The 25,244-nt window shown below is 38.3% G+C and overlaps 1 protein-coding gene across 1 annotated transcript in view; it reads right to left on the bottom strand.

The window, feature by feature from the left end:
- Positions 1-25,244, bottom strand: part of VWA8 (von Willebrand factor A domain containing 8) — a 391,960-nt gene that overhangs the window by 21,765 nt on the left and 344,951 nt on the right. Inside the window, exon 40 of the mRNA XM_036757477.1 lies at positions 16,068-16,176. Coding sequence (XP_036613372.1) covers positions 16,068-16,176 — 109 coding nt within the window. The remainder of the gene's footprint in view (positions 1-16,067; positions 16,177-25,244) is intronic.

Below are 25,244 nucleotides of genomic sequence, written 5' to 3'. Positions count from 1 at the left end.
CTGTACAGTATTTTTAGCGACCCTCTGTGGAATACTAGAGTTTCTGAAGAAATGAAGTTGAGAACTACCCAAGGGGCAATGGAGAAGCACTTGGCAGGCATGTGCATGCTTTGGCACTTTTTGTTTTGTTTTTTTTTTTTGGCAGGGCAATTGGGGTTAAGTGACTTGCCCAAGGTCACACAGCTAGTACATGTGTCAAGTGTCTGAGGCTGGATGTGAACTCAGGTCCTCCTGACTCCAGGGACAGTGCTCTACTCACTGCACCACCTAGCTGCCCCCATGCTGTAGCACTTTACAAAGAATGCAGAAGAAGCAGTGTAAAAAGGATATTATTGAATAACCATATGACCAGAAAGAAATACGAGCCAGTCATATGATAACCAATATTTATCTGCTGTCAAAAGAACTCAAAAAAGACCCTTAACATGTTTTGTGACCCTTCCTGAAGCCTTGCATGGTGAACTCAGGGGAAGAGAAGGACACATGTAGCTCAGGATGAGAAGGTACAAATGGACTGTAATCTGCATTGTTGGAGGAACACCAACATTGAAGAGAATAAGGATCCAAGGAAGTAAGCTTGAAAAATGCTCATTTTTGTAACTTTCAATGTAAAGCCTCATTTCTTCATCTGTAATAAAGACATATTACTACCTTTTAGTGCCTACTTCATAGGCTCAAATGAGATCGTGTATGTGAAATCCTCAGCAACCTTCAATGGGATTTGTGTTAGTTATTACTAGTGTTATTATTAGATTCATATCTGCAGTGGGGAATGTCCACTGAATCTGCCCAAGCTTTTCCATGGCACTCATTCAAGACCAACCTGTAGGCCAGATGAGAGTGCTCCTGGACCATCAGAAACATGTGCAGCCACTATGAAAGCCACTGTTAGCCAATAGTAGCCTGATATCATGTCAGAAGAAATATTCTTTATACTACTATCAAACCTTGGATAAACGACTGAATAGATATCTGCCTATAATCATCCATCCATAAGTGGGTGACTTATTTTTTTATAGCACTTGCTGCTATTTAATACTCCAGAATGAATTCTAGGTACTATAATATTCATTTGGGAGTGGATGGCTTTTTGAAGTGTCTGATAGGGGCTGCTCTTTGAGAAATTAGTAAATTGTTTCCTGTTGGTTAATAGCAAGGTGAAAAAAAATCCACTGTAAGTGCTAAAAAATTCTTTCACTGAATACATATGTATATACATACATACATATGTAATACATACATACATATACATATATATTTATATATCTCAACTAGTATAGTCACTCCATAAGCCAGTAAATGGGGGTATTCACTACCAAATGAAGAAAAAGGAATCGAATGTGGGAAAAAACATACTTTTGTTAAGTGTCTACAGATTCAGCTCATAGTACAAGGCAGCTTTCTTTAAACTTGTTTGCTATTCTGATTATGCATTCATGGAGAGGGCTTTAGCTGACAATGTTAGAGGGAGACCAATTTAAGAATTCTTGCTCCTCAGAAACTCTCAACAAATCAGGACACAACATCATACAACTTCACTGAAATCCTTCAATTTCATTTTAGGAGTTTTGTTGATCCGTAAATCTTCTACACATTTTTGCTAAACCCTGGACAATTTATATTATTTGAGGGCCCCGGGTATTGCCATATGGCAGAAACTTTGGTCCTTAAGAGCAATACATTAGAATTTTTTAGGACATTTGGACAATTTCAGGGTCAATCACAGGGGGAGGTCCTCCTGGTCTCAGGCTTTAAAGTTACTTCAAATTTATCAGGTAAAGAACAATGTTCAATTACAGGACAAGAACATTTGAGCAGTCTTCTCCTGACTCCTAAATATCATCTGTGATACTGCATGAAAGCTAAGGTTTCCACCAATAATTAGTACATCTGTATAGAAAAATACTGAAAAGTATGTGCTAAATTAAAAAATTAAATTATGTCTTACTTTTTGCAGTTCTACTTCATTTGTCTTTATTTTAAAAATGTGATTGGGGTCTCAAAAGCTAGAAGAGAGCACTGAGAACCTCTGATTAGAATTCGGAATAAATTTTACTTTTTATATCCATAGTATGAATGTAGATGGTAAATCTGTATGCATGTGTTTTTAAAGAACGTGAAAGAAAAGATGAAAAAGAAATTACCTGAACAAATGAAGCAGTTAAACTTCCCTCACACAAAAGCTAGAACTCAAATATGAAAGATAAATGACTAAAAATCATGTATGGTTATTATAATTTCCAATGTTTTTCAGATAAAAAGAATAATTTTTAATTTTTCAGAATGCTATTTTGTGCTTTTAAGATTTGAATTGAATACCTCTAAAGTATACCCTTCTAGTGGTATACCATCACTCAACAAGAAAATAAGGATGATTTTAAGGATTATGTTTATATAAGTATCTTTTTAGCTTGATGCTAATTGCTAGCCTCCTGGGCTATTCTATCACAAAATAGCTTTGGAAAATATTAGAATGGACAAATACAAAACTGGGGAGAGGTTTCCGAAATTCTCTAATGGTGTATCTTCAAATCAGCTTTGCAAGATAAAATTGTTTTTACATCAAGTACCACATAAAAGCTGTTTTCATAGACTGTCTGTTTGGTTAGTTGGTTCAGTCATGCATTTGCCAGGAAGAGAGACCATTCTCAGGAAATAAAGGCACATTCAACCGTTTTCCTTGACATTAAAACCAATCCTCCCTGGAGAGATTGTAACAAGATATGCTTCCTGCGGGGCTTTGACTTATTAAAATTCCATACATGTTTAAATTTAGGAATTTCAACGAAAATGCATGTATAAGAACCAGTTTATAAATATTCTTCCAAGAAGTGCATCAAGCCTTCATAAAATGCTGCAGTATCAGTGTAATATAAGAAAGCTATTTCTCTAGGTTACAGAAGATTCTTTTACAATCAAACCAAATAGAAAGGAATAGGGAGTGGAACTGGGTACAAAACATGATAATTAAGATTCTTTGATAGAAATTCATGTGTTTGCTCTAAATTGTAAAATATGCTTTATATGTTCAAGAGAGGTACAAACCACGTTGCAAGACAAAGACTCCCTAAATCAGATGGATTTTGAGTTACACTTGTATTTTTTCATCATTCCCTTGTCTAGTTGTCTCCTGGATATGAACACTAAACTAAAGTCAGGAGTTTAAAAGAAAATAAAGTCATAGTTCTCTTCTTAGTGATCTCCTTCCTTATGTGCTTGCTACCAAGAGCAAAATCTGGGCTGAAAATGAAGCCTGGTTAAAGAGAAAACAATTCCTTGCATAATACAAGTCAATTATGATTGTCCTGGTTCCTTGACTTAGAGCTTCCACAGTAGGCAAGCTAGTTAGCCAGCATCTCTTCACTGACCTTACAGAGGCAGGGATTCTTTCTCTCTCAAAACTTCAATTGTACCTGGCATTCCTAGATATAAAAAGTGGCCTTGCTAAACCCCAAATAAAAACACCACCAATCTTAAACTTTAATTATTGGGGACCAGTCCTATGATTTCACTGGTATAGAGAGCTCCTCATGAGTAAACTCTCTGCCAATGCAGATCCATTCCATACTCTGCCACTGATGGTTTCAGAGAGCTGCCTGCAGGACTAAGACAGCCAGAATTTGAACACAGGCCTTGCTGACCTGGAGACAGGGTGTCTAACCATCGTATCACACTGTCTCTTTAAACTTCCTCATTAACCAATCCCCCTTTTCATTTTCACTTCACTCTGTTAGTTTCCTATAAAGAAAGCCTCTTCTGCAGCTATCCAGAGGGTAAAAATCTGACAGTAGCCCAAGGGACTTGTTCTGATGTGCAGGGCCACTTCACCTGTGATAAGGCATTTAATTATTCTATAAGAGCAGGATTCTGTGTTCTGGGGATTCTTTCAGAGCAGAACGACAGCAACCTCCTACTCCCATGGCTCTCACACCTCCTGCTACCCTCTGGCTCCCTTCACCTTTCATAAAGCCGCCCCCAAGAAGCAACAATTATCTGACTGGTGAACACTAAGAAATGGAAAGAAAATCTGAGATTGTCCAGAGCTATGAAAATTAAGCCAGATGTTCTCTTCAGTGCCTGGAGCCCTCTCTGACAAGAGCAAACCTTCACAGTCCAAACTGAATGAGAGAGCTAGTGCTAAGAACCCCGGAGGCTGGGGCTGACCATAAGGTGCCCATGTGGAATGACAAATGTGATGAATTTAGAGTACCCAGACAATCACAAACATCAGTAGAGGGAGGGGTCTGAAAAACACCGAAGAGGAAACACAATTAAAATCAGCAACGCTGTAATGTGGTACAGGGAACACGAGAATGGGAAACTCAGACTAGATGCCTGCAAAAGATCTTTTTGTTGTCAATTCAGAAATCATAGACACAGAATATTCGAGCTGGAAAAGGTCTGAGAAATCACCTAGTGCAATCTCTTCATTTGTTAGATGAGGAAACTGAAGCCCATGGAAGTTGTGACTGGCCTTATGCTACATAGTTCCCGAGCGGCAGAATGGAAACTCTAACTCAGGCCTTTTAACTGAAGCTTAGATCACTTTCAACACTGCCTCTCACAAATCCCAACTCTAGATTATTCACATATAAAGTATGGTAAAGGAAGGTTGGAAGGGGTGGATATGAAAAAGAAAAATGATGGCCCTTGGGCTGCAGCGCAGACAAACTGTGCAAGAGATACCGGTGGTGACCACATCTCTTGTTCCTCAATGGCTGCCTCCTCAGTCATACAAGAGGAGGTGCAAGTCTGAAGCTCTGTTTTGGAAATTCAACCTAAATGGCGAGTTGGCTAGTCTCTGACCAAACACTATACTGTTCACCAAGGAAACTCCCATAGTTACTGGGATTACACATCAGCCTCAAAACCTCTGGAAAGCATTAGTCACCCAGAACCACTCAGGCCTAAAAAAAAAAAGGAGGGTCATGAAAACAACCAAGTCAGAGATGTCCTGTTCTGTTTATGAATTGGAAAGAATCTCCCTGAAGGAAGCTTTTCCCAACCTTGCCTAACAGCTTAAATTCCAGCCTTTTCACCTGTAACATTGTTAGGCCTGGACTAGATCAGGGATTTTTAACTTTTTTTGTGTCATGGGCCTTCTCTCTTTCTGAGAATAATGTGTTTAAGTGCATAAAATAAAACACACAGGATTACAAAAGAAACCAACTATACTGAAATACAGTTATAAAAATATTAACAAAGATAGGTTCACCGATCCCAGCTTAAAAATCCCTGAACTAAGTAATTTTGAAGGTCCCTTCCAGTTCTAAATTCTGAAATCTTAAGACTAGAAGTTCATCAGAAACAGTCATCTTGCATGTATGTGTTACAAATAAGGATTTTGTGATAGGGAGGTCTTGAAAATTTTCCTTAGATCAATTTTTATTTGATAATTATTTAATATTACATTATAGACAAATATATCATATAAATATGAAACTTCACTAGCATATATGATTTTTTATAAAATCACATGGTCAAAAGAAAACTAAAGAAATGATGTAGTCCTATTTTAAGGAGATATGGGTTTTTATGAATAGGTAGTCTCTTATTAATAATACTTTAAGGTAATAATTTTCATACAAGGGCCAAAGTATTATAAATTTAAATTCATAATTAAAGAGACCTAATGAACATTTAACTCTAAAAATACTGCTTTACATTTTAGAAAAATTTCAAAATCATATGCACACATTTTACGTAATTTAAATTAGTGTTTTGTTCTGCTTATTTTACTTAATAAATATTATTTCATTAGAATCATAGAAGAGACCTCAGAAAATCTTATTAAGTACAGTCTATAATGAGTAAGAGTACCTTCTCCCATACACCTTCTGTGATAGAGAATTCACTGTCTCCTGAAGCATCCCAATTCACTTTTTAAATAACTCTGATTGTGAGGAAGTTTGTCTTTATGCTGAAATGAAATCTGTCTGTCGACAACTGCAATCCATTTTTGTGACTTCTGCCTTTCGGGGCCAAGCAGGTCAAGCCTTTTTCCTATTCCCCACGGCTGGACCCCAAGTAACTGAAGATAGCTATCATGACCTCCCAAGTCTTTTCTACTTCTTCTTGTACATGGTACCTTAAGGTTGCTTTAATTTTCATTTCTCTAACTGCAAGTAGGCCTGTCTGTTTTTGAAACTGACAATTCACTGCCTCGTTCCTTATGTGTATACTCTTCTTCTTCTTGGAGCACTCATCAAACAGAATCTGGGTATTGACCATATGTTTCAGTACTTTGTATATTTTGGACAATTTGCTTTTATCAGTTATATTTGAAACACATATTTTACCTATTCTGTTGTTTTCTTTTAAAGACTCAGTTTATTACATTTTTGTGCAGAGTTTAAAATTTTTTTTAATTACTTGAAGTCTTTTAGATTGCCTCTGATTACATCTTCTACTTTTTTCAATAGTCAGTAATTTTTCTCCCCTCTTCAGATGGGATAAACATATTTTCCATTTTCTTCTAGTTTTCTTTTAAAATGTTTAACTCTTCTGCACATCTGGAATCTATTGAAATATACAGTATGGGCTATGTCTCCAAATTAACTTTTACACATATAGCTATCCAGTTGTTCCAGTAACATTTATTAAATAGGGATTCTCTTCACAATTGTTATTACTTCTGATTTGTCACCAATTGAATTCTTATAATAGCTTGATTACTTATATGTCTTTTTAATCAGTTTTTTCTATTTGCAACTGAAACTCATATGTTTTTGGATAACTATGGCATTGTAATAGGTTTTAAAATCTGGTAGGGAAGGTCTATATCCTACAATATTGCTGGTCCCTTTTTTTCCAGCTAAACCTCCTTAATAATTGGCCAAGTTCTAGAACACATCCTGTGGTGACTTTAATTGGTCACTACTAGGTCTGTATATTAACTTATTACTGTCAGCTTTATTCTATTTAGTCAACTCAACCAGAAGGAGACCAGTCCTTTCTTTTCAGTGAATCATGTCTCACTTTATTTCTTCCAATAGAGTTTTACTTTTTGTTGTGGAATGAATCACTTATATCCTGAACTAAATTCATTTTTAAAAAAAGTATGGATTTTGTTTTGGAGGTTGTCATTGTGTATGGCACTGTAGAAGTTTTTGGCTGTGTGTTATTCCAGTATAGGGTGTATTTTATCTTTGTGGATTTACTGTATATCCTACAGCTCTGCTAAAGTTCAGTAACTTCTTCATTGACTTTGTTGAATGTTCTATGTATCAAATCACATAATTTACACAAATAAAAATTTGATTTTATCCTTTTCTATCTTTATGCTTTTTTGGACATTTAGGGAGAGAGATCCAGGACTGTCCAGGGAGGCAAGACTTCCAGAAATAAGGAGATCATAGTCCTATTATACTCTGCTCTGATTGGACCACTTCTGGAATACAGTGCTCAGTTCAGGGCACCACATTTATGAATGATATTGATGAGTTAGAGAGTATATGGGAAAACCACTGAAGGACCTCAAGGTCATGTCATGTGAGGATCAGTTTTAATGGAGATTCTTACTTTGAAGAAGAGAAAACGCATGGAAGCTGCCATAGCTGTTTTCAAACATTTGAAGGATTTTTTATGCACTACAGATTTTGGGAAAAAAAGACTGCAAAATGTTCAGAGAAATTATAGGCGTGACAACATGGCCAGAGACTATAAAAAGCCTGGCAGATCAAGAGTATAGGAGGTGCTTGAAACCAAAATTCTATCAATACAATCACCAACACTGCCACTGAGGTGGGAAAAAAGGTAGGTTTCAAAAGAGATCTAGGGACAGGGACTCTGTGATTAACTGATTTTAAAAGCATGTGAACAATAGTGTCCTTGCTAGGAGAACATGGAACAGGGGATACAGTACAGGGCTTGTGGCCAGTCACTTAGGTTTGGCTCCTGCCTCATACATAAAAATTAGCTATGTGATTATGGGTAAGATACAACCTCTCAGAACTTCAGTTTCTGCAACCATAAAGTGGGGATAATGATACAAATGGATAACTGCTTCCCAGGGTTGTTTTGAAGCACAAAGAAAATCTTCAAGTACTACGCAAAATGTGAGCCATTCTTATAAAAGCAGATGTAGTAGAGAGCCAGTCCAAGCCAGGAAGAGCTAGGTTTAAGTTGTGCCTAGGACACATATTAGCTGTGGGATCCCAGGCAAGTCACATAACCTCTAAGAGGTCTAGGTTATAATAAATTGTAAAGAAGATACTAATCTTCATTGGAAGAGAGGAGTTTCCTTGCCCCAGAGCTCACTATGCCAATGAAATCACAGATGTAGTCCTTATCTCTATCTCTATGAACAAAACATGGAAGAAGGAGGGAGGCCTCCTTAAAGTGAGGTCCAAGAAGAACAAGTCAAATTCCTATTTTACATGACAGTCCTTCAAAAACTTGAAGACAGATAATGACCCCAATACAATTTCTCTTCTCTAAGTAAAACATCCTCAGTGTCTTTAGCTAGGCAGCTGGGCAGTGCAGTGGATGGAGCACTGATCCTGGAGTCAGGAAGACCTGAGCTCAAGTCTAGCCTCAGATACTTCTTATTTGTGTGACCCTAGGCAAATCACTTAATCTCTGTCTGTCCCAGTATCCTCATTTGTAAAGGGGAAAAAGCACTGACCTCCCAGAGTCATTAAGGATAAAATGAGATGTTTGTCAAGTATGATAGCTATAAACCTTAAGGTGCTAGTTATTATTAATGCCAATAATAATAATGACAGCCTATGGCAAGCCATACCACACTGCATGATCCTGAGGACTTGTATTATGCTGGTAGGCCTCCTGTGGATACTGTCTAGCTTTTCAGCATCATTCCTAAAATGTGACACCCAGACTTTAAGTCCAACATGCCAGAGACTGAGCCATGATTACCCTACCTTCTCTCCCCCAACTATTACGAAGTCATGAATCTTGGAGACACTAATTTCTTAGGCCACTTTTGTGTAAAACAGGGATAGGGTTGTACCTTTCTGGGCAGTGGGTGTTGAGATATATTTCTTTATTGTTTTGCTTTGCAAGTTGTAACAAGAATGCTGCTTGCCGCTACTACGGCTGTGCAAGGCCAATAACACCAGCACACAGGGGGCGCTGCTTGCACATGTTCTTTGATCTGCTTTTCTAAGAAAGCAACCTTAAAGGGTTAACAATCTCAGTTTAATTAAACATACATATATCATTCACTTAGTTCAGGGGAAAAAGCCAGCACCCTGAACTTCAGAGCAAATACAAACAGAAATTACAAGCATACATTATATAAACAGAGCAAACACACAGAGAAATCAACAGACAGGCCTCTATCTGTCTGACCAGGGAATTACGTAGTTAACAGACAGAGAGGCATTTTCAAAGCTGGGGGGCTCCAACAGCTACCCAGAGTCTCGTCTGGCCAAATCACCAACACTCTTCCAATGAGTGTTCCCCCAAAGCAAAACACTAACCTTCGATCTTATATACAACTCTCAGTGTCAAAGGGCATCACAACCATGTAACTCAAACTCATGTGAACTAGGCCTTCCTTTGACATAAGCAGGTCATCAAAGACTCCTGATTCCTTAGTGCTGAGAAGCACTCCAAAACAAAGACAACAAAAGGTTTACTTTGCTTGCCATTACATTTGAAAGGCAAGACTCATCAAGGGTACTTGATTACCTCAGCATTCCAAAAGAGAAAACAGCAAAAAAGTCCCACCTTAATTACCATAACACAAGTCTGTCCCAATTAAATATTTTACTATTAAAAAACACGGTGCCCAGAAGAGAGCCTAATACTACAGATGTGATCTGGGAAGAGCAGAGTATACCGGGGCTATCATTTCCCTAGCCATGGATATACTCTGTCCCTCTTAATGTAACCTAATACCACACTAACTTTTTTGGCCGCCATATTACACTACTGAGTCTGCAGTGTGGATGGATTTATTTTCACATGGATTTATTTTCAGACTGATGGTTAACTATTGAGAATCAGTGTAGTACGGTGGGTAGAGTACAAGATTTTTTTTTTGGAGACAGGAATATCTGGATTTGAATCCTGCCTAGATACTTATGAGATAAATTACCTTTGGCTAGTTGCTTAATTTCTCTAATTTCCAGCCTTCTCATTTGCAAAATAGAAATGAAAATAAAATCTGTTTCAAATGGTTTTGTGAGGATCACACACATGTGAAGCACTTTGCAAACTTTAAAGCTTAAATGTGAGCTATTACCTGCTCCTACCTTCCTCATCCTGTACTGAGGAGGTTAATTTTTTGAGCACCAGGATAAGACTTTACATTTATCCACATTTAAATTTGATCTCATTAAACACAATATTCTAGTTTGTTAAGATCTTCATGGATCCTGACCCTGTCATCCAACACGGTAGCAGTACCTCCTAGGTTTGAGTCATCTGCAAATTTGATAAGCATTCCATTGATGCCTTTATCCAAGCCATTGCTAAAAATGTTAAGCAGCACAGCATTCCTCTAGCACCCTCTTTCCAGGTCAGGCTGACATTAAACTGCTAATGATTGCTCTTTGGGTCTGGCTAGTGAGCCAATTTCACATAATTTTCCCCTTGGTCCCCAGTCTATTGGGGATGGTTTTTAAGTAGTCACTGATGAAAATATTGCTCTTCCATTTCCTGGTTTTCCCCTCATAAATAGGCTTTTTAAACATATAAGACCAATCCATCTCCTCATTTTCATATCCTGTTCCTTTTGAATATGGTATACCCTTTCTAGAATCACAGTCTAGTCATGGGTCCCATCCTACAAAGTCTCAGGGATACATGTGAGGTCAGCTTTGCCTTCTTGCATTACAATGTCTTTGCTTGTTGTCCATGCTACATTTGCTTATAGATGCCTGAGCCCACGGGTTCTATGGCTAGCTCCTTTCTTAGGTTTTGTATGCTATGCATTTCAGGGTGATTCTACTCCTAGGCTTCTTTCTACATTTTAGCTACTCTTTGGTAGACATAAATAGACAGTTTTCTCTCTCCCCTTTCCCTTTTGATTTAAAGGCTTTTTAATTAGATTTGCACAATTCCTGGTGAATACATTTCCCCCGCCCCCTTTTAGGTTCCTTGGGTAGGAGCTGGTCATTTCTTTATTTTAAGCCAAATTCCAGAAAGCCATATTCTGTTCTCAGATGCCATGTTCTTAACTAGCATTTATTTCCCAAACCTATGTTTCTTTTCTGAAGCACTTGTTTTCATTTGGTAGCAGTGAAGATATTATCACTTGCAACCATGAAGCCTTCTATTTCTAACACAAGACTACACCATCATTATTGAAATTCTCCCCCATTTAATTATTCTGTTTTTTCAACATAACTCCCAGTAGTCTTCTGTATTCTTTGCTACCTCCCTCTCCTTTAGTAAACTGATCCTGTTTCCTGGCTTAACTATCCTATCTTGCTTATCACTTTGAAAGGTACACTTCTCCATATCCAGTCTCATATCTTAAAGAGACATCTCTCTTTGGATATCTGTAGTTACCTCAAACTCAAGATATCTAAAAAAATATCACCTTACTCAAAGTCAGTACCACCTACCAACTTCTTTGGCTTCTTCAATGGTAATTCTATTCCCTCAATTACTGAAGGTTTCCCTTCTTAACTAATCACTTATTAAGTTTTAGTGAGTCTTCCTTCAAAGCCTCATCATTCACAACCATCCTTTCCTTTAAATTACCAGAGCCATCACCCCTTGTCAAGTCTTCATCATTTCATGCCTGGACAACTTCTAACAGTTACAAGTTAGTCTCCTCTGCCTGATCTCCTCCCACCCATCCCCTGTACCCTCCACCAGTTCATCTTGTATGCCACTACCTGATTAATTTGATTAAAACATGAATTTTCATAATGTAATTTTCCGATTCAAAAACCTTCCAAAGGCTTTATATCATATAGGAGAGAGAGTTTTAAAACCTCTTTCTGGCATTCACATCTCCTTAATGTGGTCCCATTCTACTAATAAACCACTAACTCTGGAAGAGTAGAAAGAATATTGGAATTTGTAGTAATGGACTTTTGGGTTCAAATCTTAGCTTTGCCAATAACTAGCTCTGTGACCTTGGGCAAGACACTTCATCTCTTTGGGTCTCAACTTCATGGACTGCAAATGAGGGGGTCAGACTGAGTCAGACTCAGTAGCCTTTAAGGACCTTTCCACTCCTGTAATTCTCAGACCCTTGTTGCTACTTCACTTTATCTCCCAGAACTCATCAACAGAATCCCTCCAGTCAGGCTGCTCTCATCACTGTTCCCCAAACATACTCATTGCCAACTCTAATTTTTTTTTTTGTTGGCTAAGATTCCCTCTCCTGTCAATGAGATCCAATGCCTCCCTCACAGCCATTCTAATCGCCATTAATTGCACAGCCTCTGAACTCCTCTAGCAAACATTATCCCAATCACCCTTTTCCAGTCACGTTTTTCTCCCTCCCAGCTCCCCATGGACATTTCTGAATTTTATACAGTGAATCTGCCATTTACAAGTGACCCCTACATACAGAAATATGCAGTCCAAAAATGCCTTTCCCTGAATTATCTGGATTTTTTTCACTTCCCTGTGTGACACTGCTTACACTTAAAACAAGCCTCCCCTTTTAAAAAATGCCAAAGTCTCTGAGAGCATTATAGATTTGTGACTCTGTGGGAATTAATTCAATCAGCTTATTCTCCTCTCCCTGCCTAGCAATGATCAGTTGCACTGAGATAATGGGAGTTCTCCACTAGGGAAGGGAGGTAGGAACACTTTGGAAGGCAGGCCCTGCCTAGCAGAGGTGTGAGAGTGGAGGTTGTAGATGCTATGAGGATGCTTGGCCCCTGTGTGCCCCAGAAAAGGAAACTAGAAAGAGGACAAAGTTTGGAAAAAAGGAGTTAGAAGCATCCTAGCTCTGAAAGTCATGAGCTGTGTGGCCAAGGGGCAAGCCAATTAATCTTTCTGAGCCTTACTTTCCTCTTCTTTAAAATTAGAGATATTTGTACTATCTAGCCCACAGGGCTGTTAAGAGAAAGTACTTCGTAAATCTTAAATTGCTATCTAAATATGAGTTATTATGGTTATACAAAGGACAATTCACCTAGGGCCAGCTCTGTGCATGCTAAATGCAGAAGAAATTTATGTTTGTTTTCTTTTTTTTTATATTATATTGTCCTGGATTCCAGATCCTCAGACTCTGGCTAAGCATGGCTTAAAGAAGCAATCTGTGGCTAGCCTATTAATGTAATTGCCATTTAGAACATCATTTTTTAATGGAAAAATATGCTAGATTTCTAACAACAGACTTACAAACTCGAAACAAAACCTAGTTAAAAGATGGAGGCTGCCCAAACTGTAAATTTTGTCATTACATATTGACCTTTTGATTATTTATTCCAAGAGTCCTTACCTTCAAAGTTAAGCTCAGTCATCTATAATTATAAGCTATAATAAATCTTCTTCCCTGAGGAGAAGTAGAACAATACATCTAGTCTTTTCCAATCTTTAGAAAAAAATTGTAAAATACTATTTGTTACATGGGATGGCTTTCTGGGATGGGAAAGAGGAGGTATACTAGACAAAACCACAATGATGTAAAAACAAAAGACAGTAATAAAGCTTATTTAAAAAAGAAAATAAATATAAATTTTTATTGATATCTTTTGTTTTTACATCACCTACATTTCCTAATGTATTTAACCTTCTCCTTATCTATTACAATAAAGAATAAAAAGAAGGAAAAGAAAACAGCTCACTGAAACTAATGAACACTATGAAAAAAGAACTGACATTATAGGCAATGTTTCATATCCTTAGTCTCCCACCTCTGCAAAGAAGGGAAGGAGATGTCTTTTCACATCTTTTCTTTGGGGGCAAATGCTTAGGACAATGCCTGGAATGTAGTAGATGCTTAATAAATGTTTATTGATTGATTATTTTGTTTCTTAATCTTGCATTTTTTAAATCACTTTTGTGCACTGTTCTCCTGGTTCTTATTATTTCACTTTGTATCAGTTCAGTTTTCCTTTTGCTTCTCTGTTTTCATCATATTCATTGTTTCTTATGTCAAAATAAGATTGCATTACATCCATCTACCATATGTTGTTGAGACATTTCCCACTTGATGAGCATTCTCTTTGGTTCCAGGATTCTGCTAGTACAAAAAAAAATACTGCTATAAATATTCTGGCATATATGTGACCTTTCTTTTCTAGTGTTTTGGTACAGTTTATATCTTTTGAAATAAGGCAATTGATTCCCTCCCATGTAGTGTTGGTGTTTTTGTAATTTATTTAAATTTGTATAAGTTGACTCTAAAAGAACTTTTTTTTTTCTTTTTTGGAGGGAGGGGGAATCTGATCTGTTTTCTCATTAGAATAACAAAGCCCTGGTGTATGAATTCCCTCCTCTGATGCAGACAGATCAGCGACCCATCTGTAACTTATAGACTTGGAGTTTGCCTGGGGGTACTGAGAGGCTGTGTGAATTGCCCATGCTCACATAGTTGGTCTGTGACATGGCACAGAACCATAGCCACCCCAAGTACAAAGAGCAGTCCAAAAACAGGGAAACATTCAACCAACCCAGCACCCCAAAACGCCATGCTTTCCTGTTAAAGGCAGATCCTGACCACGACTACGCCATTTGTTTCCACAATCCGGCTAGCAGCTTCTGTGGGGGTGTAAGATCCACCCACAGCCAGCACCCAGAAAGCTGCTGGCACGCTGGGAAAGCACAGGTTCTTTTGATCTGCTTTAATAAGGAAAGCAAGGTTAAAGGGGTTGACAAGCTTACTTTAATTCAGCATACAAATATCATTCACTTAGTTCAGGGGAAAAATCCAGCACCCTGAACTTCAGAGCAAATTACAAACAAAGTACAAACATCAACAGACAGACCCAATACAGATTCATAGTTACCAACACCTGGGTTCAGCCTGGAAGCTCAGAACAAGGGCTGGCCCAGAGTTACGTGCCACCACTGCTGCGGCAATGAGCTCCAAGGAACAGACAGCCAATCCCTGGTTTTTATATCTTTTTCAGTGTCAGGGGTGAGTTACACATGCGACTCACCCACGTGACCTAGAATCGTCACAAAGAGGTGGACTTAAACCCACGGTGGTCTAAGAGCCTCTGCTCTCCCAGAAAGGTAAACTAGGCCCTCCCTGGAGTTAGCCCCACCTTGGGCCCCACCTTAGTTGCCAATCCACACCCACTAAGGTTTTACACCTAATAGTGTTTGGGCCTGGGGCTTGGCACCTAGTAAGGCTCAATGAATTACTCAAAGGGAACAAAAGCCAAACTATTCAAGAGCATTTGTTGAACTAAGTGCTAAGGAGCCTATTTTGCTTACCAACACAGACATGAACCTAGATCTTACTGACAAATACCAAGCCCAGACTTCTACCTACTCAGCCACTCAACTCTCAATTATCCATGCTAAATGCAGAAAGACATGGAATAGAACAATTAAACACTCAGATAACAGATTTCCTTTTAACAAATAATTTCGACTTCCAATTTAGTTTTTTAAAGGGTCTGTGAGAAGAGGCAAAATTGACTGACTTAACCATATTAGCTCTTGACCTTTCCTTTCTCAGGTTCTCAAGTGGGAGCAAACAATCTGTGAATCTATAGAAAGGAGCAAGTCACAGATGGAAACTGAGGAGGAGAGGCGGACACCAGAGAATTAGCTCCCCCTTTTCCCAAGAACTACACAAATAGTCAAGTAAAGGTACATTGAAATATAAGTAGAAACCAAGACCATAATTTCATTTGTGAGCAAAGATGAGATGCTCATGAGTCTTTCAGTACCATTGTGATTGCTAACTTTATATTTGGTGAAATCAAGGCAGCTTCTAATCATGCAGCCTTGCCAAATCCTTCCCACCAGGACAGCAGGAAAGGTAAACTGAAATTACTGTTTTCTTGAGCTTCTCACTTAGAATGGTCATTTGGATAACATTGAAGTGTTATTTAAATGTAAGATGGTGTTGTTTTATTTTTCTTTAATAGAAAATAAGGTTTTAAGTGGCTTTCTCTAGTATTTTAAGCTTTGGTTACAGGTTATCTGCTTGGTTACAATAAAATAAGGATTACCTGCAAATTATCCAAGATGATCCGGAGGGAATGTACTTGTCGCCGTACAGCACTTGAAAACCTCTCGTAAGTGTCTGCATCATACTCACTCATCTTAATCTCTTTTAGCCTGAAGTGAGAGGGAGGAAAATAAAGCCACATAAATCATATAGCACAGGTTGTCTCCAACCACCCAAACCTTGCTAGGGTTGTATCAAATGGAATCTTTACAAATCCTGGTAAACTCAGGGCAGGGCAAAGTAACAGGAGAGAAGGAGAGAGCAATTTCTGACTAATAGCTTCAAAGGACAATGAAAACCTAAACGTATGTTGAATGTGAAATTATCTAGTCAACTAGAAATATCTAGTAAACTAGCATGTCAACTTCTTTCAAGAGTTAGTGGATTTAAGAAATACATGTCAGTCTGATTGCTGGGCAGCCAGTTCATGATAAGGATATCACTACATGTTAAAATGCAAGTGCCCTGAAATTATTGATAATACGTTTTCAGCATCAAAAAAATGACTTCAATGTTATTTTGATGGAGAAATACCAATGGTAAAGTCTAATAAATTTGTGGCTGTTCATTACCTATCCCATTCTCACCATCCTGCACAAATGAAAAAATACTCAAAGTAGCTTTAAAATTAGTATCTCACTCTTAAATAGAAGGGGTCTGATCTAGATAGATCCTTCTCTATGTTTTTCTCTCTATTGTATTTTTCTTTTTCTGTATCTTTTCATTTTTTATCTATAACTTCTTTCTTACATCACCAACAGAAAAATGATGAAATAACATCAGTCTAAAATAGTAACTGCAATTCTCAAAATATTAATAAAAATTGTTTTAGTAGTTTTTAGTCATGTCTGACTCTTTGTGACCCCATTTGGAGTTTCTTTGGCAAAGATAGTGGAGTGATTTGCCATATCCTTCTCCAACTCATTTTACAGATGCGGAAACTGAGGCAAACAGGGTTAAGTGACTTGCCCAGGGTCACACAGCTAGTATTTGAGGCCCTATTTGAACTCAGGAAGATAAGTCTTCCTGACTCCAAGCTCAGTGCTCTTATCAAATGTGCCACGTAGAACCCATTAAAAAAAATAGGATACCATTAATGATGTTTTTCTCTCTATTGTATCATCCCTGTCTCCTTTATAGTAATTTGATCACCTTGATAAGATTTCTGTGACCATAAATGATGATGGCATTAGGTCAGGAAGCAATGACTACTCTCAGAAAGTGTTCATACAACAGATTAAGTTTCTTGTTCCTCTAAATTGGTATGTATACTATTGGAAGTCCAACATTCAGGTTCTATTGTGAAATTTCTGTCCAAAGTATATTTTTATCACCTGGCATTAGGACTGGAATCTACTATGAAAAAGGACGGTCTCCATGGTGGCTATTTTACTACTTTCACCAAAAGTTTGTCTAAGCTTAATTTTTATGGGCCTCAGTTTACTCATCTGTCAATATAGCAGTTGGATTAGATGAATTCTAAGGTCCCAGAGCTCCAAATCTGTGATCCTCTGCTACTGCTTGTGCTTATGGTAGATTTCTAGAGCCCTTATTATACCACTTTACCAGATTTACCATCTTGACAATTAAAAGGGTTTCAATGTTGCACCAATGCAAGGTTAGACTTGCTATAGGTGCTACATCTTGGTGACATCTTTCATGTTTCTGTCTGGAGGTCTCACCAGTGTCCTTGTAGTCCTTCATGAGATTGACAGATGAATTTAACGTATCAAGCTAAATGCTGTCTATATTACTGCATAAGATGGACAGCCTGCTATGTGTCACTTTTGTAACTAAGGAAGTTATGTGCTCTTTTCCTAAGGAGGGATATCTTAACTTAGACTGTTAAAGAAACCAGAAACAGGATTTTGTCTAAACGAAACCCAACTCTACAATATTTTAAGTTTCAGGAAGGAATTGATAAGATTTGATCACATTCGCAGACAGCTCTTGTAGAGACAGTAGAACTACCCCCCCCCCCGGGTGGAGGTCAAGGCTCTAAGTGTAAGCATAATGCATAGAAAATATGCCGCATGCCCCTTCAATTATGAAAAAAATCCAGAAACAATATACCCACTTGTATCGGCTTTCAGCAAAATATCTCCTACAAGGTGTGGGAACCTGTCAGAGAAGGCCTGGAGGAAGAAGCTTGAAGTAGAATGGGAAAAAAATAACTTTTTAGCAATTGGATTTGAAAAGTTTTCCAATGCCAATATCATCCAGTCCATAAAGCAGAATAATTGTAAATATGTTTTGCTACTTCAAGAAGCATCAGTAAGTAACTTATGAAACTCTTTAGTAAGAAGTATCTATGTGGGGTGCATGACTGGCTTCGGTGGAAGGGTACTCACTGACACTGATGAAGTCAAACATCTTTGAAAGTACTAAAGAAGCTCAGTCAAAACTGTGAGACACTCTTGCCTTGGACACTGGAACCACTGTGGGTTGATTATGCCTTTTTATACTTCCAAAGGCTGTGTTTAGTGTTGCGTAACAACCTATGAATTTTTAGATGTTGATTTATTTTCCCTGGTAGGTTAGGCTTAAATACTGTCATTTCAGGTCAATTATGTGTGGTTCTATGAAGAAAAGACATAAAATTCAGGATATCAGGATAAGTATAGATTAGCTGCTGTAAGTGGTAGTGTCTGCCATTGCCAAAGCTGGCGTATGCCTTGTTCTCTTCTCCTTGTGCACATAAGCACAGTCCATGTGTTGCCTTAATGTTTTTATTCTGTCATTAGGTCCTGGTGCAGCCTGGATAGAGCACTGGACTGGAGGTCAGGAATAACTGAGTTCAAATTCTGCTTCAGACACTTATTAGCTCAGTGATTCTGGCAACCAATCAATAAACATTTATTAAGTACCTACGATGTGCCAGACAGTGTAGTAAGTACTAGGGCCACAAAAAGAGGCAAAAGATAATCCCTGCCCACAAGGAAACTACAATCTACTGAGGGAGACAACAAACAAACAAAGCAAGCTGTACACAGGATAAATAGGAAATAATGAGTGGAGGGATGGCACCACAGAGGAGGAAGGCTTCCTATAGAAGATAGGATTTTAGTTGGAACTTAAAGTAAGCTAGGAAGGTCAGTAGTCAAAGCAGAGGAGGAAGAGAGTTCCAGGTGTGGGGGGACAGCTAGAGAAAATGCCGTGAGCCAAGAGATAATCTTTTTCATGGAATAACCAGGAGGCCGGTGTTACCGGATCGAAGAGAACATATTGGGGACTAAGGTATAAGAAGATTAGAAACGGAGGAGGGGGTTAGGTTATGAAGGGCTTTGAATGCCAAATAGAGCATTTTGTATCTGCTCCTGGAGGCAATAAGAAGACACTGTAGTTTATTGAGTGGAGCGACAAGATTGGACATGCACTTTAGTAAAACCAATTCAGCGGCTGAATGGAGGCTGGACCGCAGAGGGGAGAGACTGGAGGCAGGCCGACCTTCTCCTACCTCCCCTTAAGCAGACTACGGTAATGTGATGAGGACCTGCGCCGGAGCAGCGAGTGAGTCGCTTACACTCTGTCGGCCTCAGTTTCCTCATCTATTAACGGAGAATATGACCATCTTCCTCATAGGGTGGTTGTGAGGATTAAAGGGATATGTATAAAACTCAGTGTTAATATGGTAATATTAGATCATAATTTCATACTGAGTGGGAGCCAAGTTTATATAATTTTCTTTGTACCACCACAGAAGAGTAAGCTTTACAATTATATATTTAAGCTTTTTAATACTTTTTTTTTTAATGATAGTGGGTGAACTCAGTCAAGTAATCTAATGGTTAGTATGTACCTATAGTTTAGATTTAGAGAACCTTTAGACTGTATGCTAGTTCCATCCAACTCAGTTTAATTTTGTCTGGTCTAGATGGAAAGGACCAAGAGGAGATGTCTGTCTACATGTGTGCCTCTAGTTCTCTTGGACCAATCCCAATTACAGGGTTCGTTGGTTCTGTTCTAATCTGGTTTATTCTCTCACATGATTATTGATTTGTCTACTTTTTCTTCTTTGATAACTTATTTTTTTTATTTTCTTTCTTTCTCTTTCTCTATTTCTTCCTGTAATAGTAATTAAGGTGGGACTTTGTGCTGACCTTTAATGATTCTGGCCTTTGTTTGAATGGGGCAGATAAAGTGGGATGTTTTTGTATTTCTCAGCACTGAGACATTGGGAGCCATTGATTTGTATCTGATGTGATATTAGGGGCGGGGAACTTCTCCAGGACCAGCCTGGGTGAGGTCAGGATATACAAGCGCAGAGGTTAGCATTCTCTCTCTCAGAGCTCTGAGCCACAGCAGGATTGGTGTGTGACTCTGGGCCAGCCATTCTAATGAGCTCCCCGGCTGTACACCCAGATGTTGATAACTACGAATTGTATTTGGTCTGTAATTCAGGGTGCTGGCTTTTCCCCCTGAACTAGGTGGATGTTATTTGTATGCTGGATTAAAGTAAGATTGTTAATCCCTTAACGTTGCTTTCCTTAAGTAAAGCAGATCAAAAGGACCTGTGTTGGCAGCTTTCTGGGTGCTGCTTGTTGGTGGATCTTACACCCCTACGGAAGCTGCTAGCTGGATTGTTGATACACTTCCCTGCCTTTCCTCCACTTCCTCTATTTCTTGCTCCCTTAGATATATAAATGAATCTGTGATCTCCTTGCTCCTCTAACAGCAGAGACTGTAAACTCTCATCCATTCACATTTTGTAGGATTCTCAACTATGTTCTTCTGAAAATTCTCCATAAAGTATCCATTCAAAGTGCTAGAACCTTCTCTTAAGTTAAAAAAATATTTTGGAGATAAAAATGTAGCAGATAGGCTGTTCATCCACTGCCTTTTTTTTTTTCAGGGGGGAAGGCAGGGCAATCGGGGTTAAGTGACTTTCCCAAGGCTGCACAGCTAGTAAGTGTGTCAAGCATCTGAGTTTGCATTTGAACTCAGGTCCTCCTGACTCCAGGGCCGGTCCTCTACTCACTGTGCCACCTAGCTGCCCCAATCCATTGCCTTTTATTCTTGTTACATGACCAGCATATCTTTCTTGGTCATACATGGTCTTAAAAGTCTCATATCATTTCTTGTATTCAAGTCATTATTGGTGACACTATAACCTAAATACAACCACCATACATCTTAACATTGGCCTCTGGGCAGGGTGTAATCTTTATTTTTTTCAAGATTCCATGGTTTGCTGCCATACCACAACTCTGGAGGGAAAAACTGGCATTAAAGAGATAGACTTGTGGCAGCTTGCAGTTTGGGCCCATTGAAAATACTGTGAATTTCCCAAGTGAAACCTAGCCCAATCTTTTATTTCTATTCAATTTTGGGTCCATCTGCTAGTTCAAGTTTTCTCTATCTACTATGTCATACTGTTGTTCATTTTTCTCTTTCTCTCTAATCTCTTTCTATCTGTCTGTCTGTCTATCTATCTATCTATGTATCTATCTATGTATCTATGTATCTATGTATGTATGTATGTATGTATGTATCTATCTATCTATCTATCTATCTCCCAGTATCTAATACAGTCTCTGGCATAAAGGAGATGATTAATAAATGCTTTTTGAATAACCTGAGAAAACCTGACTGTTCTCTTTCTATTTTAATCAAGAATATATGTGGTTGTGGTGTTTGTGTGGAATTTTCATAAAGATTTATATATATCTCATAAAGATACATGTATATTTATGTATATGTATACATATATGTATACACACATATGAAGAGGGAGAGAAAGGAGATAGAAAAGGAGACGGGGGAAGAAAGAGCGAGAGCAAGAGAGCCGGCTACAAGGGGGTGTGTGATATAGAGGATAGAGTTGGCCTTGAAGCCAGGAAAACCTAGGTTCAAGCCTACTTGTGACACATAAAGGCTATGTGACCACAAGCAAGTCACTTAACCTCTCAAAGCCCTAGGCAGCTAGCTTTCTAAGACTGTAAGATGCACAGTAGGTGCCAACCTGAATTGATGGAAGGCATTTCCTCATCTAGGAGTTTCCTTTACCAATAAAATCACTGATCTAGTCTCTCCTTAGTGTGTGCATATAAATATACATACGCATACAAGTATGTGTATAAGCAAGCATGTATATGCAGATGCACACACATGTATATATGTGTGTACATGTATGTGTCTGTATGTATGTAGTACATACATGTGTGTACACACACACACACACTAATTCAATAGATTTCCTGACCACTGGGCTGTATGCCTAAGCAATATGTGTTTTCCATCTGTTTTGTTTTTCCAATGTCATGGTTAGACTGTTTTCTTTTGAATAACTATGTAATTCACTGAGGAGGCTTTGTAATATCCTGGGGATGCTTGATGTTAATTCCCGGAGGATCTCTGAAGAAAGTTATTTTCTTGGTAGCATCTGTCATATAATTTTGTATAATTTTAACATATGCATGGGGGAAAGACTGTTTGAGGAGAACAGTTTAAGATGTTATAAAATATTTTTACAAAACGACAGTGGGATTTTATGTTTTCTATACCTCTTGGTCAGTAAGTAATTGATAAGAAGTGGCCCCATCTGGAAACTCACTCAGCATCTAACAGTGCCTAACACACAGTAGGTGCTCAATGACGGCTTGCTGACTGACCTGTGAAAGTGTGACTGTTCTCTTTCGTTTTGATCAAGACTTCATCTGATGCATATGTAGACTGTAAAAGTTTTTTTTTTATCAATATGAAAAAGGACACGAATAGATTAAAAATGTGAATTTTTTTTGGTGGGGGGATGATTTGGTCTATGATCTTTTCTATACTCTTTTATTCATCCATTCTTCGAGATGTCTTGAAAATAAATTCTTGACTGCCTTTAAAAGTGTGTGGCTTCCAGCATGGGCTTCTTCTGTATTAATTTATTCAGGATGAGTTGTTCTTCCCGACTCCATATTCGTAGGCCCTTCTGCCACCTGTCACTTCAACCGGGTCTGAGGTAACAAAGGACAAAGGTGGTAGATCTCCCACTGTTGCTGATAAGAATAGATAACTAGAGAAACACCAAGAGAGCTATTTCTTTCTTCTGATTTTATCCAAAGGTGACTGGGATGATCTTTCTTAGCTGGATCTTATGCAAAGCATATTTTTGGCTTGACAGATTTTTGTGAAGCGATGCTGCTCATAATCTTCATCCTCCTCTTCTGTTAAGTTTTGCTAATTAGCTTGTAGTCTAAACAGCTGCTGCCCTTGTTGTCTATGTCACTGCTTTTTGGGAAGCGGATAAAGTGTCAACACTCTGTTTGAATAGGTTGGACTGAAGTGCCTATAATCACTTGCAGCGTATCGTCTCCTTGTTCCTTCTAATTTGGCATTTACTTTGCTCTAACCAGTGGATTCTTTGATTGCACAGACAGCTGCTTCTGAAATGACAGCTCTGCCTGTAATCAGCCATTTCCTGCTCAGATGTAGTTAATTTCACTTTGTGATACTGGACAGAGCTTGACACATTCAGTGCCTACGGATTCCGTGTGATGCAGCACAAGGCTTCTAAGTATTGTACAAAAGACTTTTGTCTCTTTTTCCTTTTTTAATTTGTGACCATAGCTTCCCACACAATTTTCACCATTCTCCTCTGGGCCTATCTTTCCACTAAAGTCGTTGAGGACTAAATATGTTGCCTTATTTGGAGAATTTATCCAAAGTCATCACAGAATTTCTCTACTTCTTTATCTTCTGTAATTAGTTTTAGTGCATAAGCTGAAGTTTTCTAAAAATAAAATTTTGATATCTTTGGTTTTTACATCACCCAAGTTTCCCCTTATGTTCTTCCATGTCCCATCCCAGAAAACCATTTCATATAACAAAGAATGTTTTTTAAAAGAAAAAAGAACAAGAGGAAGAGGAGAAAAAACAATCAGCAAAATCAATCAATACATCCTTCCGAATCTGAAAATATACACAGTGTTCGACAGCCATGGACCTTCTACTTCTGCAAAGGAACAGAGGGAGGCATCTTCTCACCTCTCTTCTCTGGGGCCATGCTGGTTCGTTGTAGTTTTGTAACATTCATTCAGATTGTTTTGTGTTCTCGTTCTTTGCACTGTGCCGCTGTGTTGGCCCTCTTTACTTCACTCTGCATTGGTTCATGTGAATCTTTCCATGTTTCTCTGTAGTCATCATGTTTGTTATTTCTTATTGTACAGCAATATTTCATTCCATTTCTGTACCATAATTTATTTTGTCATTTTCCGATCAATGGGCTGCAATTATTTTCATGGTGGTTTCTTTGCTTAAGCTCCTTATTAACATTGCATGTTGAAAAGAATTTCTCTTCAAATCATACCACTCAGAATAATTTAGCATTACCATCCACAGAGGAAAAACCAAGTGAATGTAGACTATCTACTTTCAAGATTATGAGGAAATTAGGTGGCCAACGTACAGCTTTCATCCATCTGTGTGTGTACATGCGTACATTATATATATGTATGTTTGTATGTACCTCAGCACCGTGCCTAGTATAGTGCCTGACACACAGTATTGCTTGGCACTCCAGAATCGCCCATCCCTACTTCGTTGTTCTCTGGAAATGTCTGTTCCATGATTAACAAACTTCCTTTCATCTTAAATCCTTTCCTGTCTTACTCTTTCCATCTTCTGGCTCTTGCTGAGACCTGGATTCTCTCTGATGATCCCTTAGCAGATGGCTAAACCCTGGCCTTTCCGTCACTCACAAACGTTCCACTGCCCTGTTTATGAAGCTCCGAAATTCTCTGATCAGATCCAAACCTTTTTTTTCTCTCTTGTGACTTTTTTTAATTTATTTTTTTATTTTTTAAAATTTATTTTTAGTTTACCACACACGGCTCTACATAATTTTGAGTTCCAGATTTTCTCCCCTCCCTTCCCCCTCCCTCCCCAAGACGGCATGGAATCTCATTTAACTACCATGTATAACTTCGCATTGAATTAATTTATACACTAGTCAAGTTGTGGAGAAGAATTATGACCAATGGAATGAATCATGAGAAAGAAGAAACAGAACCAAAAAAACAAACAAACAAAAAAAAAACCCCACAAACAAAAACAAAAGAGAAGCAAAAAAGGCGAGCATGTAGTGTGCCTCAATCTGTATTCAAACTTCACAGTTCTTTCTCCAGATGGAGATAGCATTCTCCATCGTGAGTCCCCTGGAGTTGTCCTTGCACCTTACGTTGCTGAGAAG

This window comes from Trichosurus vulpecula, chromosome 4 (assembly GCF_011100635.1).
Source record: "Trichosurus vulpecula isolate mTriVul1 chromosome 4, mTriVul1.pri, whole genome shotgun sequence".
NCBI classification, from domain to species: Eukaryota; Metazoa; Chordata; class Mammalia; order Diprotodontia; family Phalangeridae; genus Trichosurus; species Trichosurus vulpecula.
This window is presented reverse-complemented; position numbering and strand designations above follow the sequence as displayed.